The sequence below is a fragment of the Pelophylax lessonae genome (genome assembly GCF_965119305.1).
Source record: "Pelophylax lessonae genome assembly, chromosome: 3".
NCBI classification, from domain to species: Eukaryota; Metazoa; Chordata; class Amphibia; order Anura; family Ranidae; genus Pelophylax; species Pelophylax lessonae.
Window position 1 is genome coordinate 241,830,586 of NC_138770.1, and position 13,884 is coordinate 241,844,469.

General features: G+C 41.3%; 1 protein-coding gene across 1 annotated transcript in view; it reads left to right on the forward strand.

Moving 5' to 3' along the window:
- Positions 1 to 3,091, forward strand: part of LOC309551873 (cysteinyl leukotriene receptor 2-like) — a 50,637-nt gene extending 47,546 nt beyond the window's left edge. The window contains exon 2 of the mRNA XM_082252587.1: positions 1,845 to 3,091. Coding sequence (XP_082108713.1) covers positions 1,845 to 2,882 — 1,038 coding nt within the window. The 3' untranslated portion in view covers positions 2,883 to 3,091. The remainder of the gene's footprint in view (positions 1 to 1,844) is intronic.
- Positions 3,092 to 13,884: the final 10,793 nt, after the last annotated feature.

The following is a 13,884-nucleotide window of genomic DNA, read 5'->3' on the forward strand; positions in this document are numbered from 1 at the left end:
CCCAACTCTATCCAATCCCAGATATCATCCTGGCTCCATTATTCCCTGATCTCATCTCGGCTCCATCTATCCCCTGATCCTATCTCAGCTCCATTCTTCCCCCGCACCCACCCCAGCTCCATCCATCTCCCCACACTCATCCCAGCTCCATCCTTTCCCCCTCACCCATCCCAGCTCCATCCTTTCCCCCTCACCCATCCCAGCTCCATCCTTTCCCCCTCACCCATCCCAGCTCTGTCCATCCCCCCTCACCCACCCCACCCCTGCAACCTCTGCAGCAATTTTGGCAGCACTCATATGTCTATTTCCCAAAGACAACCTCTGGATATGATGCTGAGCACGCGCACTCAACGTCTCTGGTCAACCATGCCGAGGCCTGTTCTGAGTGGAACCTGTCCTGGTAAACCACTGTATGGTCTTGGCCATCGTGCTGCAGCTCAGTTTGAGGATCTTGGCAAACTTCTTATAGCCTAGGCCATCTTCATAAAGAGCAACCATTCTTTTTTTCAGATCCTCAGAGAGTTCTTTGCCATGAGTTGCCATGTTGAACTTCCAGTGACCAGTATGAGAGATTGAGAGCGATAACACCAAATTTAACACACCTGCTCCCTATTCACACCTGAGACCTTGTAACACTAACAAGTCACATGAAACTGGGGAGGAAAAATAGCTAACTGGGCCCAATTTGGACATTTTGACTTAGGGGTGTACTCATTTTTGTTCCCAGCGGTTTAGACATTAATGGCTGTGTGTTGAGTTATTCTGAGAGAGGACAGCAAATTTAAACTGTAATACAAGCTAAACAAGCTGTACACTCTGTATATGAATTCTATATATATATATATATATATATATATAAAAATTCATATATACAGGGTTTTTTTCCCCAGAAAATAGGTGCAAAAACTCCTTTTTTCACGGTCACCCCTTGTCTCTACCCCTCCCCACCTCCAAGCACCATTCCTTGGTTCCACCCGCTACCCACCTCCCAGTACAGCCCCTTTTAGAGAATACAGAACCAAGTAGCATTTGTAATTCTAGGTAATTTGTATGGAATTTGTTAACGATAATATTAAAAGCAGTAAAATAGATCCCCTGCAGCCAGCAACAACAGATCTCTCTGCAGACAGCACCAATAGACCCTCCAGCTGCCAGCAACAATAGACCCTTCCCTCATCAGTAGATCCCTCCCAGCAACAACTGACCCCCCCAGCAACTTTAAGACCCCCTTCAGCATCAATAGATTCCCCTCCAGCAACAATAGACCCTTCCCTCAACAGTAGATCCCTCCCAGCAACAACTGACTCCCCCAGCAACTTTAAGACCCCCTTCAGCATCAATAGATTCCCCTCCAGCAACAATAGACCTCCCCATCAACGATAGACAACCAATACCTCCAAAAATCCCTTCCAGCGACATTAGATCCTCAGCAGCAAAAATAGACTTCCCCAGCAACAATAACCCCTCCTTCCCCGCGAAAACAGATCCCCTCCAGTGAAATAGATCCCCTGCAGCCAGCATTAATAGACTCTACAACACAAGCCTGCACTCATTGCCATTACATACATTCAGTGCTTGCTGGATGTGCCGGAACTGCATTCCTCCACGTTCCCACTGCAAAAAAGCCCTGTATACATATGAATTTTATTTGGATGTTTATGAGCCAATTATACTTGCATGATTCATGTTTGTTTAAACACTTTATCTGTTTTCATTTGAATGAAGTATCGATATACTAACACTTTATCTTAGATAGCGCAACAACATATGAACTTTAATGATGTAGTATTTTCATGGCATTTGCATATTGAACATAACTTCTCTATAATATTTTCCTATTTTAGATGGACATCATTGATGGCAACCAGAGCAATACCAGTCATCCATGCCCTCCTGAAGATGATTTCAAGCACCCAGTGTACATCTCCATTTATATCATAGTTTTTTTTGTTGGACTTCTGTTTAATGGGGCAGCTATATACGTCTTTTACAAGATCCGAAAAAAGAAAGGCACCTCTACTATCTGTTTACTAAATCTCGCCATAGCAGACTTAATATTCATAATCTTCCTGCCTCTTAGAATAACCTACTACCTGAAGGGGGCAGTCTGGATATTTGGGGACTTCCTCTGCCGGGTTTCATCATTCTCCTTCTATTTCAGCATGTACTCAAGTATCTTCTTCTTGGCTTGCCTGAGTGTGTTTCGGTACATCTCAGTAGCATATCCTGGAACAGTTAATAAGAAAAAAATAACTATCACCTGTGCTTGTGTATGGGTTTTTACTTGTGCCAGCACTTCTCCCTTTCTGCTTTCAGGTACAGTTATTCGCAATGGAGTGACAAGGTGCTTTGAGCCCGCTCTAGTAGAGATATGGAAAAGAATAATGTACATGAACTATTATGCTCTAATTGTTGGATTTATTCTTCCTATGCTGATAATTGTTTTTAGTAATGTGTTACTCATCAGACACATCAAGTCTTTGCCTATGGAGAAAAGAAGTATTAGAAAACAGGTCACCATGATTGTCCTAGTTCTGCTTGTTTGCTGTGTCTGTTTTCTCCCATACCACATTCAGAGAACTGTCCATCTCCATTATTTAGTCCACCACCCAGATGAATGCAGCTTACACAAGGTCCTCCAAGCCACTGTTGTGGCATCATTATGTTTAGCTGTACTGAACAACTGCATGGATCCTCTGTTGTATGTGTTTATAGGTCACGGTTACAAATCATGGCTACTTACGCTTTGCAGGTCCAAGAATCCTCAGAATGTAAAACCATTCTCAACAGATTCTAGTGGTGTTAGTCAAGAAGATGCAGATGAAGTTGAAATGAATGAATATCTGCAAGTTTCCAAGAGTGAAACCAACAATGTTATTTAACAGTACCACCATAACAGTATCTGAGTGAGACCCATGAAATAAAAACGAATAAATGTTCCATAGGCTGAAATGGTTGTCAAATCAAATTCATGACCCCATGCCATGCTATGTCATACCAAGAGGGTTCTCTGTTGCACTCCCTTTTTCTGACACAGAATATTTAACTTTGCAGGACAGTCAGTGTTCAATAATTTTAATATATGCATTCATTGTGTTCAAAATGAGTACAATCAATGGCAAAAGTCCAACACTTTGCAAACCACTGACCTACTCTTTTCCTCTGTACCCTTTGCATTATCCATTATTTACCAAGTATGGTAAGCTTTGAGGATTCTGTTTATATTATTAACAAAGCAACAAGCCCAGTGTGGACAGTTCTTAGTAGATAGAATGAATTCTTTCAACATAAGTAAGAGGCAGGGGAGCCAAGGTACATGACATCTACAGGAGCACTAAGGTGCTGTGTTTGATGGTCTGGAGGACTAAAGCAACAGGCCTGAGCAGTGGTGCTGCTAAAGAGAGCCACTAGACTGAAGTCATTTATGTTTGTGTTGATGGTGGAAAGCCCTGCGTGGGAAACTGATTTTCTGTATGAACTTTGATCTGTTTTATTAATAAAAGTGGGCCAACAAACCCTTAACCTATTACAGACCACCTCCTGTAGTTTTACTGCTACAACGATTCCGCGTAGGGGACATGCGACCGCTGACCCGGCTGTGCTGTCATTCGTTACAGCGAGTCCTGGTTAATGATTTATGGCACCTGCTGATTGGCTAAGCGAATGACAGAAGAGAGCCCTGTGTGTTGGATAAGCGAATGACAGAAGAGAGCCCTGCGTTGGTAAACAACACAGGACTTTCTGCAGAGAACAGCTATGTAACTGTTTTTTTTTTCTCCCTGCAAAGCAGGGAATAAAAACTTTCACATTGCTTAGTAAAAGTAGCACACTACTCACTTTACACTTGTTAGGCACATCATTAAAGTGTTACTAAACCCACAACAGTGAAATCAGTGTGTATATGCAGTAGGCTTGTTATACTCACTGTGGAACCTTGGGGGTTAGTCCTGTACATTGTGTACAAAGGCTGTTTAATCCTGTCTTCTCTGATCCTCCACTTGTTCCATAGTCCGCAAACCATCTCCTGATAGTATAGAGCCTTGGGGGCACTCTGCACATGCTCAGTTTGATGTGTATTGCCAGGGAGGTTTTTTTTTGGGAGGTAGGGTGCATGTGATCAGCACAGGGCCAACCAGCACAGTCCAAATAGAGGGCTTAATAGGTGGGTTTAGTAACACTTTAACCCTTTGGTTGTACCTAGATGTTTCCAGCCAGTGTCATTAGCACTGATCACTGTATTAGTGCCACTGGTGATGTCAGTGTCATTTAGTCAGTCCCCACCCAGTGTTAGTTAGTGTCATTACTGGTATTAAAAAAAAATCCAGTATATATATATATATATATATATATATATATATATATATATATATACTGTTTGTAGGCGCTATAACTTGCATGCCAACCAAGTATTATATGCTTTTTGGGATTGTTTATTTTACTAAAGACATGTAGCAGAATACATTTTGGCCTAAATTTATGAAGAGATTAGATTTTTTAAATGTTTTTATTGTATATGTTTTAAAACCGAAAGTAAAAAATATGTATATTTTTTTTAACTTTCTATCTTTTTCTCGTTTTATGTAATAAAAATTAAAAACCTAATGGTGATCAAATAGCACCAAAAGAAAGCTCTATTTGTTTGGAAACAATGATGTAAGTTGAATTTGGGTACAGCGTTGCATTAGTGCGCAATTACCAGTTAAAATAGTGCACTGTTAAATAGCAAAAAATGGCCTGGTCATGAAGGGGGAGTAAAATCCTCTGGCGCTTAGTTGGTTAAACAGTACTTCTGGAGTGAACTGAACACACAGAGGAGCACTACCATTGAGCAGAAACCCCCAAACTATCACCCCAGATGATTTGCAGTATGCGCTCAGTCTTCAGAGCTGAGTAATGCTGGGAGACAATCAATCAAAAAAGACTGAAGGAATCTTGTGGTGAAGAAGAGGTTCTGCAAGGCACAGCTTCAGATTGAAGGGGAGAACTATAGCCTTAGCTGCTTTATTTAACACTGTCAGGAGGATACTTTTAAAACGGAGTTCCACCCAAAAGTGGAACTTCCACTGATCTGCTTCCCCCCCCCCCCCCCCTCCGGTGACACATTTTCAGGGTGGGCGGGAATAGGCATCTGTTTTTGATAGGTACCTTTCCCCACTTCCAGGAGACAGCGCCGCAATGCCGTCCCTCTGAAGTTTTGCCTCCTTCCCCCGCCACTGGGCCAATTAGAAAGCGCAGCGAGCTTCACACATTCGCAGTAGGGAAACAGCTGTGAAGCCAAAAGGCAAATGAGAAATGGCGGCGGCAGTACCTGACAGTCGATCCGAAAATCAGCTGGGTGCCGACATTGCGGGCTCCCTGGACAGGGAAGTGTCTATATATTAAAAGTCAGCAGCTACGGTGTTTGTAGCTGCTGACTTTTCTTTTTTTTTTCCCAGGCAGAACTCCTTTTAAACACCTTTAAGACCGCCCACTGCAGATTTACTGTATCAGGCTGGCTCTCCTGCGCGAACCGACGTAGCCCTACATTATTAAGCGCTAATACCAAAACCAAAAGCTGCCAGCACTAAATAACTGATAAACAAGTCATAAAAATATGAAGTAAAACATAAGTGCAGCGCTAGACAAAAATGACATGTGAATAAACATAATCAAATTAACATCAGATGGTGACATATTCAGTTGAAACAAATGAATGAATCAAATTAAAGTCCCATGTGAAAAAAGGTAAGTACATAAAGTCCCAAATTGTGAAATAAATCTTGGTATAAAACACAATAGTGGCTGTAAAGTGAAAGGCGTCCCATCACTAAGTGAATGAATGAAATGGGCGCTCACCAGATGCTGTGGGTCTGTATTATCATATGACAAACAGACCAACCAGACTTATATGATGATCCAGAATCCTCCTACAAACGACCAAGGATATAGTCCCAGGCTCATGGGAGTATAAGGAGAGGATGGAAATCTCTCAAGCATCAGTCCACATAGAAGCCAATAAAAAAGTGCACTAAGCGTGATATTGCTAAAATAACTTTTAATAGAAGTTAAAAGGTTGCACTTACAAAAATCGCATGGTATCAGGCAATACACAATGGCAAATTGAAGTCTACTGGAGGCTCATTGTAATCACCCCTGTCAATGATTTGTAAATTGTCACCCCTGTCAATGATTTGTATCAACCTTCTATCTGCTACATCTGCAGGACAGCTTGTTCTTTTGGAAAAAAAATGATTTTCTGGCAGGATCCCCGAGTAAAAAAAAAAAAGGCTAAAAAAGTAACTAATGACGCACACATCTAAGAATTGATAAGCTGAAATATAAAACATTTGCTTTTGGGTTTAATATTGCTTTAACCACTTAAAGCGGAGTTCCACCCAAAAGTGGAACTTCCGCTTTAGGGAGTCCTGACCCCCCGACATGCCACATTTGGCATGTCATTTTTTGGGGGGGGGAGCGGGTACCTAGTTTTGACAGGTACCCGCTCCCACTTCCGCTCGGAGCGCCGCGGCGCCCTGAGCGGAAGTTCTCCTCTCCCCCTCCCTCCCTGCAATCTTCTGGGACACGTCAGAGGTCCCAGAAGATTGCCGGCCAATCACGGCGCGCAGCGCGACTCGCGCATGCGCAGTGGGTACCCGGCTGTGAAGCCTTAAACTGTAACAGCCGGGTGCCCACAGCAGTGATGCCGGCGCCGAGGGAGAGGATCGAGGCTTCCGGCGGCCGCATCGCTGGACCGTTGGACAGGTGAGTAAATGGCTGGAACTCCGCTTTAAGCCCCGGAAGATTTTACCCCCATTCCGACCAGGGGGTATTTTGCGATTCGGCACTGCGTGAATTTAACGCACAATTGCGTGGTCGTGCGACGCTGTACCTAAACGAATTTGACGTCCTTTTTTTCCCACAAACAGAGCTTTCTTTTGGTGGTATTTGATCACCTGTGCGATTTTTTGATCACGCGCTATAAACAAAAAAAGAGCGTCAATTTTGCAAAAATAGCAATATTTTTCACATTTTTTTATATGAAATTCCCCCAAAAAAAAATGTAAAAATCAAAATTTTTAAAAATTTTCGGCCAATTTGTTTTCTGCTACCTATGTTTGGTAAAAAAAATCGCAAAAAGCGTATTTTGATTGGTTTGCGCAAAAGTTATCGCGTTTACTAACAAAGGGAAAGATTTTTGTCATTTTTGTTGTTTTTTTTTTTAACGCGTAATGGCGGCGATCTGCGATTTTTTTTGCGGTACTGCGACATTGCGGCGGACAGATCGGACCCTTGACTGACATTTTTGACACTTTTGGGGTTACCAGTGACATTTCTACAGTAATCAGTGCTATACATATGCACTGTTACTGTAAAAATACACTGGTAGTGAAGGGGTTAACTTTATTTGGAAGGGAGGGGCTGTGTGTGTCCCTAGGGGCGTGGTTTCTACTGTGATTGGCTGTGGCTCTAGCTGTAAGGACACTGATCAACGGATCTACATACCAGATCCGTTTTATCAGTGTCTTTGCAGCGAGGAGAATGACAGGCAGTTTGTTTACACAAGCTGCCTGACATTCTCCCTCTCCCCCGCCGATCGCTGAGTGGCCGGCGGACATCGGGTCCGCTGGTCACACGCGCGGGGGGGTCCGTGACCACGCGGGAGCGGGAGCGCGCCTCCGGGGGCGCGCGCTCGCTCCCTAGACCCTCACAAGCAAGCCACGTAGCCCTACGTTAGTTTGCCTGTGAGGGGCTGACCGCCGACGTAGATAGTCGTGCGGCGGTCGGCAAGTGGTTAAGGGCCTAGAAAATGGCTTTTATAAAATGTACTTACATCTGTTTATGTAAGTTGTGTTATTCTAGTCAAAAGAAATGTACAATTTCAAATGTGTAGATTGGATATTCAAGCATGTTGTAGCTTATTTGCACGATCAGAATTTTTACTGGCTTTTAAACCTACATATTTTTTTTTACTTAAAAAAAAAAACAAGAAAATTGCAAGATAAATTATAGTCCTCAAAAAGTTTATTTGATTATAAAGTTAAAAAATATATTGTATGATTGCTTGCAAAAACTACAAATTGAATATATTATATTTATGTGGATATGCTTTTTTTCCTCTGTGTATATTCTTTTTATATTCTTTCACAGAGCAACCTGTGACAAATTATTGGGTAAATCATTGTTTTCAATAAATAATATTGTTTTTTATATTTGTGTGGCTTACAAAGACAATACCTTACATTGTAAATGTTTATTAAACTGTGTTGCTTATCCAGCATCCACCTAAAACTTTAATTGCAAACCTAGGAAATTTAGCACAGGGAACTTACCACTTGTGTCCCTGTGACGTAAAGTATTCTGGAGGGTGGTACAACTTGACATTATCTGTCAAAGATGGAAAACTAAATTCTGGGTAAACTAGCTTCATATCTTCATCTCTTTCACCTTGTCCTGCTGATCCTTCTTTCTAAAGTCCTGCGCAAATGCATCCAGCAGGATCCTTCTCTTTGCATGTTGGAGATTTTTTATAGATGGGTCTGATATACATTTATTTTAGAGATTACCCAAAATTACAGTGCCTTGCGAAAGTATTCGGCCCCCTTGAACTTTGCGACCTTTTGCCACATTTCAGGCTTCCAACATTAAGATATAAAACTGTATTGACAGAAAATGCTTAAAGGGGTCGCCATGAAACAACTGCAAAAAATGTAACCCAACTAAGGATGGGAAACGCCCATGCACCCAATAGTCAGTGGGCTACTGCACTCGCGACATGGAAGACTCCAAAAAACATAAAAGGGGAGGGGCAATGTATGGGACTTTAATGGTGTCATACGAAAAATTAGTAAAGACAAATTAATAAAATTTGAAAAAAGTATTTATTACATCAAGACAAACATATCTTTAAAAAAATTACAATGAACAGGATAAACACACCCATTCAGAGGACATAGGATATAATATCACATTATTCTGACAAAAGGGACATGGAAAAGTGCATATTTTATCAAAAAAACAGAAACTCCAGTAAGTTGGTACAAGGGGTCCATGTCCGTCTGAAATACTTTACATGTTTAGACCGCTTCTTCAGAAGTTTATTATACACAATGGTCAAAATTCTCTAATGCAAAACAATAAAACAAAAACAAAAGGAAAGAAAAACAGCGTCAATGATAAAGATTCAATAATACATATTCTACTACATCAGCTCACTGATAGTAACCCATACGACCAACACCTGTGCGCGTATCCACTGTGACGCCAGAAAGGCATAGTTGGAAATAGTGATGATTGAAGGTGTGCAACCAGCCATATACAGGTCCCCAGGGTGAGTGCGGTGGCCCAGAACGAAAGGAGTGATAGACTCAGAGTAAAAAGAGATCAAGAATAAAGATAGTCACAAAGGTGAAAAATCACCATTTCTAGGTGTAGTAAAATATATACCTCTTAGATATCCTTTGATCCTCTGGAATTTTAATTTAAAAGCAAGGGAAAACCCATACTATAGTATGATGGTATGATCCTTAACCACTTAAGCCCCGGAAGATTTTACCCCCATTCCGACCAGGGGGTATTTTGCGATTCGGCACTGCGTGACTTTAACGGACAATTGCGCGGTCGTGCGACGCTGTACCTAAACGAATTTGGCGTCCTTTTTTTACCACAAACAGAGCTTTCTTTTGGTGGTATTTGATCACCTGTGCGATTTTTTGATTACGCGCTATAAACAAAAAAAGAGCGTCAATTTTGCAAAAATAACAATATTTTTCACATTTTTTTATATGAAATTCCCCCCCAAAAAAAATGTAAAAATCAAAATTTTTTAACATTTTCGGCCAATTTGTTTTATGCTACCTATGTTTAGTAAAAAAAAATCGCAAAAAGCGTATTTTGATTGGTTTGCGCAAAAGTTATCGCGTTTACTAACAAAGGGAAAGATTTTTGTCATTTTTGTTGTTTTTTTTTTTAACGCGTAATGGCGGCGATCTGCGATTTTTTTTGCGGTACTGCGACATTGCGGCGGACAGATCGGACCCTTGACTGACATTTTTGACACTTTTGGGGTTACCAGTGACATTTCTACAGTAATCAGTGCTATATATATGCACTGTTACTGTAAAAATACACTGGTAGTGAAGGGGTTAACTTTATTTGGGAGGGAGGGGCTGTGTGTGTCCCTAGGGGCGTGCTTTCTACTGTGATTGGCTGTGGCTTCAGCTGTAAGGACTCTGATCAACGGATCTACATAGTAGATCCATGTGATCAGTGTCTTTGCAGCGAGGAGAATGACAGGCAGCTTGTTTACACAAGCTGCCTGACATTCTCCCTCTCCCCCGCCGATCGCCGAGTGGCCGGCGGACATCGGGTCCGCTGGTCACACGCGCGGGGGGGTCCGTGACCACGCGGGAGCGCGCCTCCGGGGGCGCGCGCTCGCTCCCTAGACCCTCACAAGCAAGCAACGTAGCCCTACGTTAGTTTGCCTGTGAGGGGCTGACCGCCGACGTAGATAGTCGTGCGGCGGTCGGCAAGTGGTTAAGGTTATAAAACTGTAATTTTTTGTGAAGAATCAACAAGTGGGACACAATCATGAAGTGGAACGAAATTTATTGGATATTTCAAACTTTTTTAACAAATAGAAAAATTGGGCATGCAAAATTATTCAGCCCCCTTAAGTTAATACTTTGTAGCGCCACCTTTTGCTGCGATTATAGCTGTAAGTCACTTGGGTTAAGTCTCTATCAGTTTTGCACATCGAAAGACTGAAATTTTTGCCCATTCCTCCTTGCAAAACAGCTTGAGCTCAGTGAGGTTGGATGGAGTGCGTTTGTGAACAGCAATTTTCAGTTCTTTCCACAGATTCTTGATTGGATTCAGGTCTGGACTTTGACTTGGCCATTCTAACACCTGGATATGTTTATTTGTTAACCATTCCATTGTAGATTTTGATTTATGTTTTGGATCATTGTCTTGTTGGAAGACAAATCTCCGTCCCAGTCTTAGGTCTTTTGCAGACTCCATCAGGTTTTCTTCCAGAATGGTCCTGTATTTGGCTCCATCCATCTTCCCATCAATTTTAACCATCTTCCCTGTCCCTGCTGAAGAAAAGCAGGCCCAAACCATGATGCTGCCACCACCATGTTTGACAGTGGGGATGGTGTGTTCAGGGTGATGAGCTGTGTTGCTTTTACGCCCAACATAACATTTTGCATTGTTGCCAGAAAGTTCGATTTTGGATTCATCTGACCAGAGCACCTTCTTCCACATGTTTGGTGTGTCTCCCAGGTGGCTTGTGGCAAACTTTAAACGAAATTTTTTATGGATATCTTTAAGAAATGGCTTTCTTCTTGCCACTCTTCCATAAAGGCCAGATTTGTGCAGTATACGACTGATTGTTGTCCTATGGACAGAGTCTCCCACCTCAGCTGTAGATCTCTGCAGTTCATCCAGAGTGATCATGGGCCTCTTGGCTGCATCTCTGATCAGTCTTCTCCTTGTATGAGCTGAAAGTTTAGAGGGACGGCCAGGTCTTCGTAGATTTGCAGTGGTCTGATACTCCTTCCATTTCAATATTATCGCTTGCACAGTGTTCCTTGGGATGTTTAAAACTTGGGAAATCTTTTTGTATCCAAATCCAGCTTTAAACTTCTCCACAACAGTATCTCGGACCTGCCTGGTGTGTTCCTTGTTCTTCATGATGCTCTCTGCGCTTTAAACAGACCTCTGAGACTATCACAGTGCAGGTGCATTTATACGGAGACTTGATTACACACAGGTGGATTCTATTTATCATCATTAGTCATTTAGGTCAGCATTGGATCATTCAGAAATCCTCACTGAACTTCTGGAGAGAGTTTGCGGCACTGAACGTAAAGGGGCTGAATAATTTTGCACGCCAAATTTTTCAGTTTTTTATTTGTTAAAAAAGTTTGAAATATCCAATAAATTTCGTTCCACTTCATGATTGTGTCCCACTTGTTGTTGATTCTTCACAAAAAATACAGTTTTATATCTTTATGTTGGAAGCCTGAAATGTGGCAAAAGGTTGAAAAGTTCAAGGGGGCCGAATACTTTCGCAAGTCACTGTTCTTATGGAATGTGATATTTTCACTTCACCATTCTTCTCTTAAATGTCTAAGTATGAGAAAAAAAATGATCACAAAGGATGCTTTTTTAAGCTAGTATAGTTTCTTCAATTTTTAGTAAGCATATTAAAGTTGATGTAAACCAAATTATTAAAGATTATTTAAAAGTTACATGTTAAAGTGGTGATAAACATGATAGAAAAAAAACATCCCTTTAAAAGTTGCCTCTGCAGGTTTGTACCTTAATATGCTAGTATACACCACATACTAGCAAATTACCACAGACTTACTTTCCAAACAGTTCCCTCCAGTGCTGAGCTGTCACTTCTCCAGGTTCTTCCATGTTCATCCGGTCTTCCTTCCAGGTTCATGCCCTTTTGAATAGCTGGGCCACAATAATGTCATTCCCAAACACGCACTTGGGAGTCACCATATGGCACATGTGCCAGTGGTGTCATCCACTGGAGCTGATGTGAAAGAAACAAGTTTAGATATTTACAGTACCTACAGGTAAGATTTATTATAGGCTTACATGTAGGGAAAATTTTAAACTTACAGTTTAACCACTTCTGGACCAAGTCTATTTCTGACACTTGTTGTTTACAAGTTAAAACCAGTATTTCTTGCTAGAAAATTACTTAGAGCCCCCAAACATTATACATTTTTTTTTAGCAGAGACCTAATAGAATAAAATGGAGATTGTTGCAATACTTTATGTCACATCCTATTTGGGAAGCGGTCTTACAAACGCAATTTTTTGGAAAAAAATACACTTTTTTGAATTTAAAAATAAGAAAATAATAAAGTTAGATCAATTTTTTCTATAATGTGAAAGATAATGTTACGCTGAGTAAATAGATACCCAATATGTCATGCTTCAAAATTGCGCACGCTCAAACATTGGTACTTGAAAACCTCCATAGGCGACTCTTTAAAACTTTCTACAGGTTACCAGTTTAGGGTGACAGAAGAGGTCCAGTACTAGAATTATTGCTCTTGCTCTAACAATCGTGATGATACCTCATATGTGTGGTTTGAACACCGTTTACATATGTGGGCGCGACTTGCGTATGCGTTCCCTTCTGTGCCCAAGCTCAGTGGGAAGGGGCGCTTTAAAAAAATGTTTTCTTATTTATTTTACTTTTTATTTTTACACTGTCCCTGTAAATATATATATATATATATATATATATTTTTTTTTTTAATCACTTTTATTCCTATTACAAGGAATGTACGCATTCCTTGTAATAGAAATAAGCAGGACAGATCCTCTTTAATGTGAGATCTGAGGTCAAAAAGACTGAAGATTCCCTTCATCTGACAGGTGTTCTTCTCCCTCTCCACTTTAACACAGCTTTAATATAATTTCAAAACTTGTTTTAAACCTTTTTAAATCTTCAGTTTTCATTAAATCAATATCTGTGATCCTGTCATCAAGGTCTTGGCTTGGATACTTTCTGTTATAGTATGACAACTGTCTACCAATTGTGCATTATCACCCTGTCTCCGGTGCTCTTGGTTGAGACTGTACGCTGTAGGGAAGGGTTAATTCACAGTCCCTTTAAGGTAGAAGTCTCCTTAATCCTTCAAAAAAGTGAGGTGACTTGATTTCCTTTCTGGCAGGATCCTATATAAGGTTTGGGTGGAACTTTGGCAGGGTCAGTAGGCTGATGAGAATGGAGCTGCCTGCACATGGATATGTACTGAGATCTTTTTGGTGAGCAGCAGACTCCCTCCATGTAATGCATGGGAGAAGTTCCCTGTTTTGTATGGACCTCAGGTGTTACACAGACCGTCCAAGCCCTGTCCTGCACCCACGGAG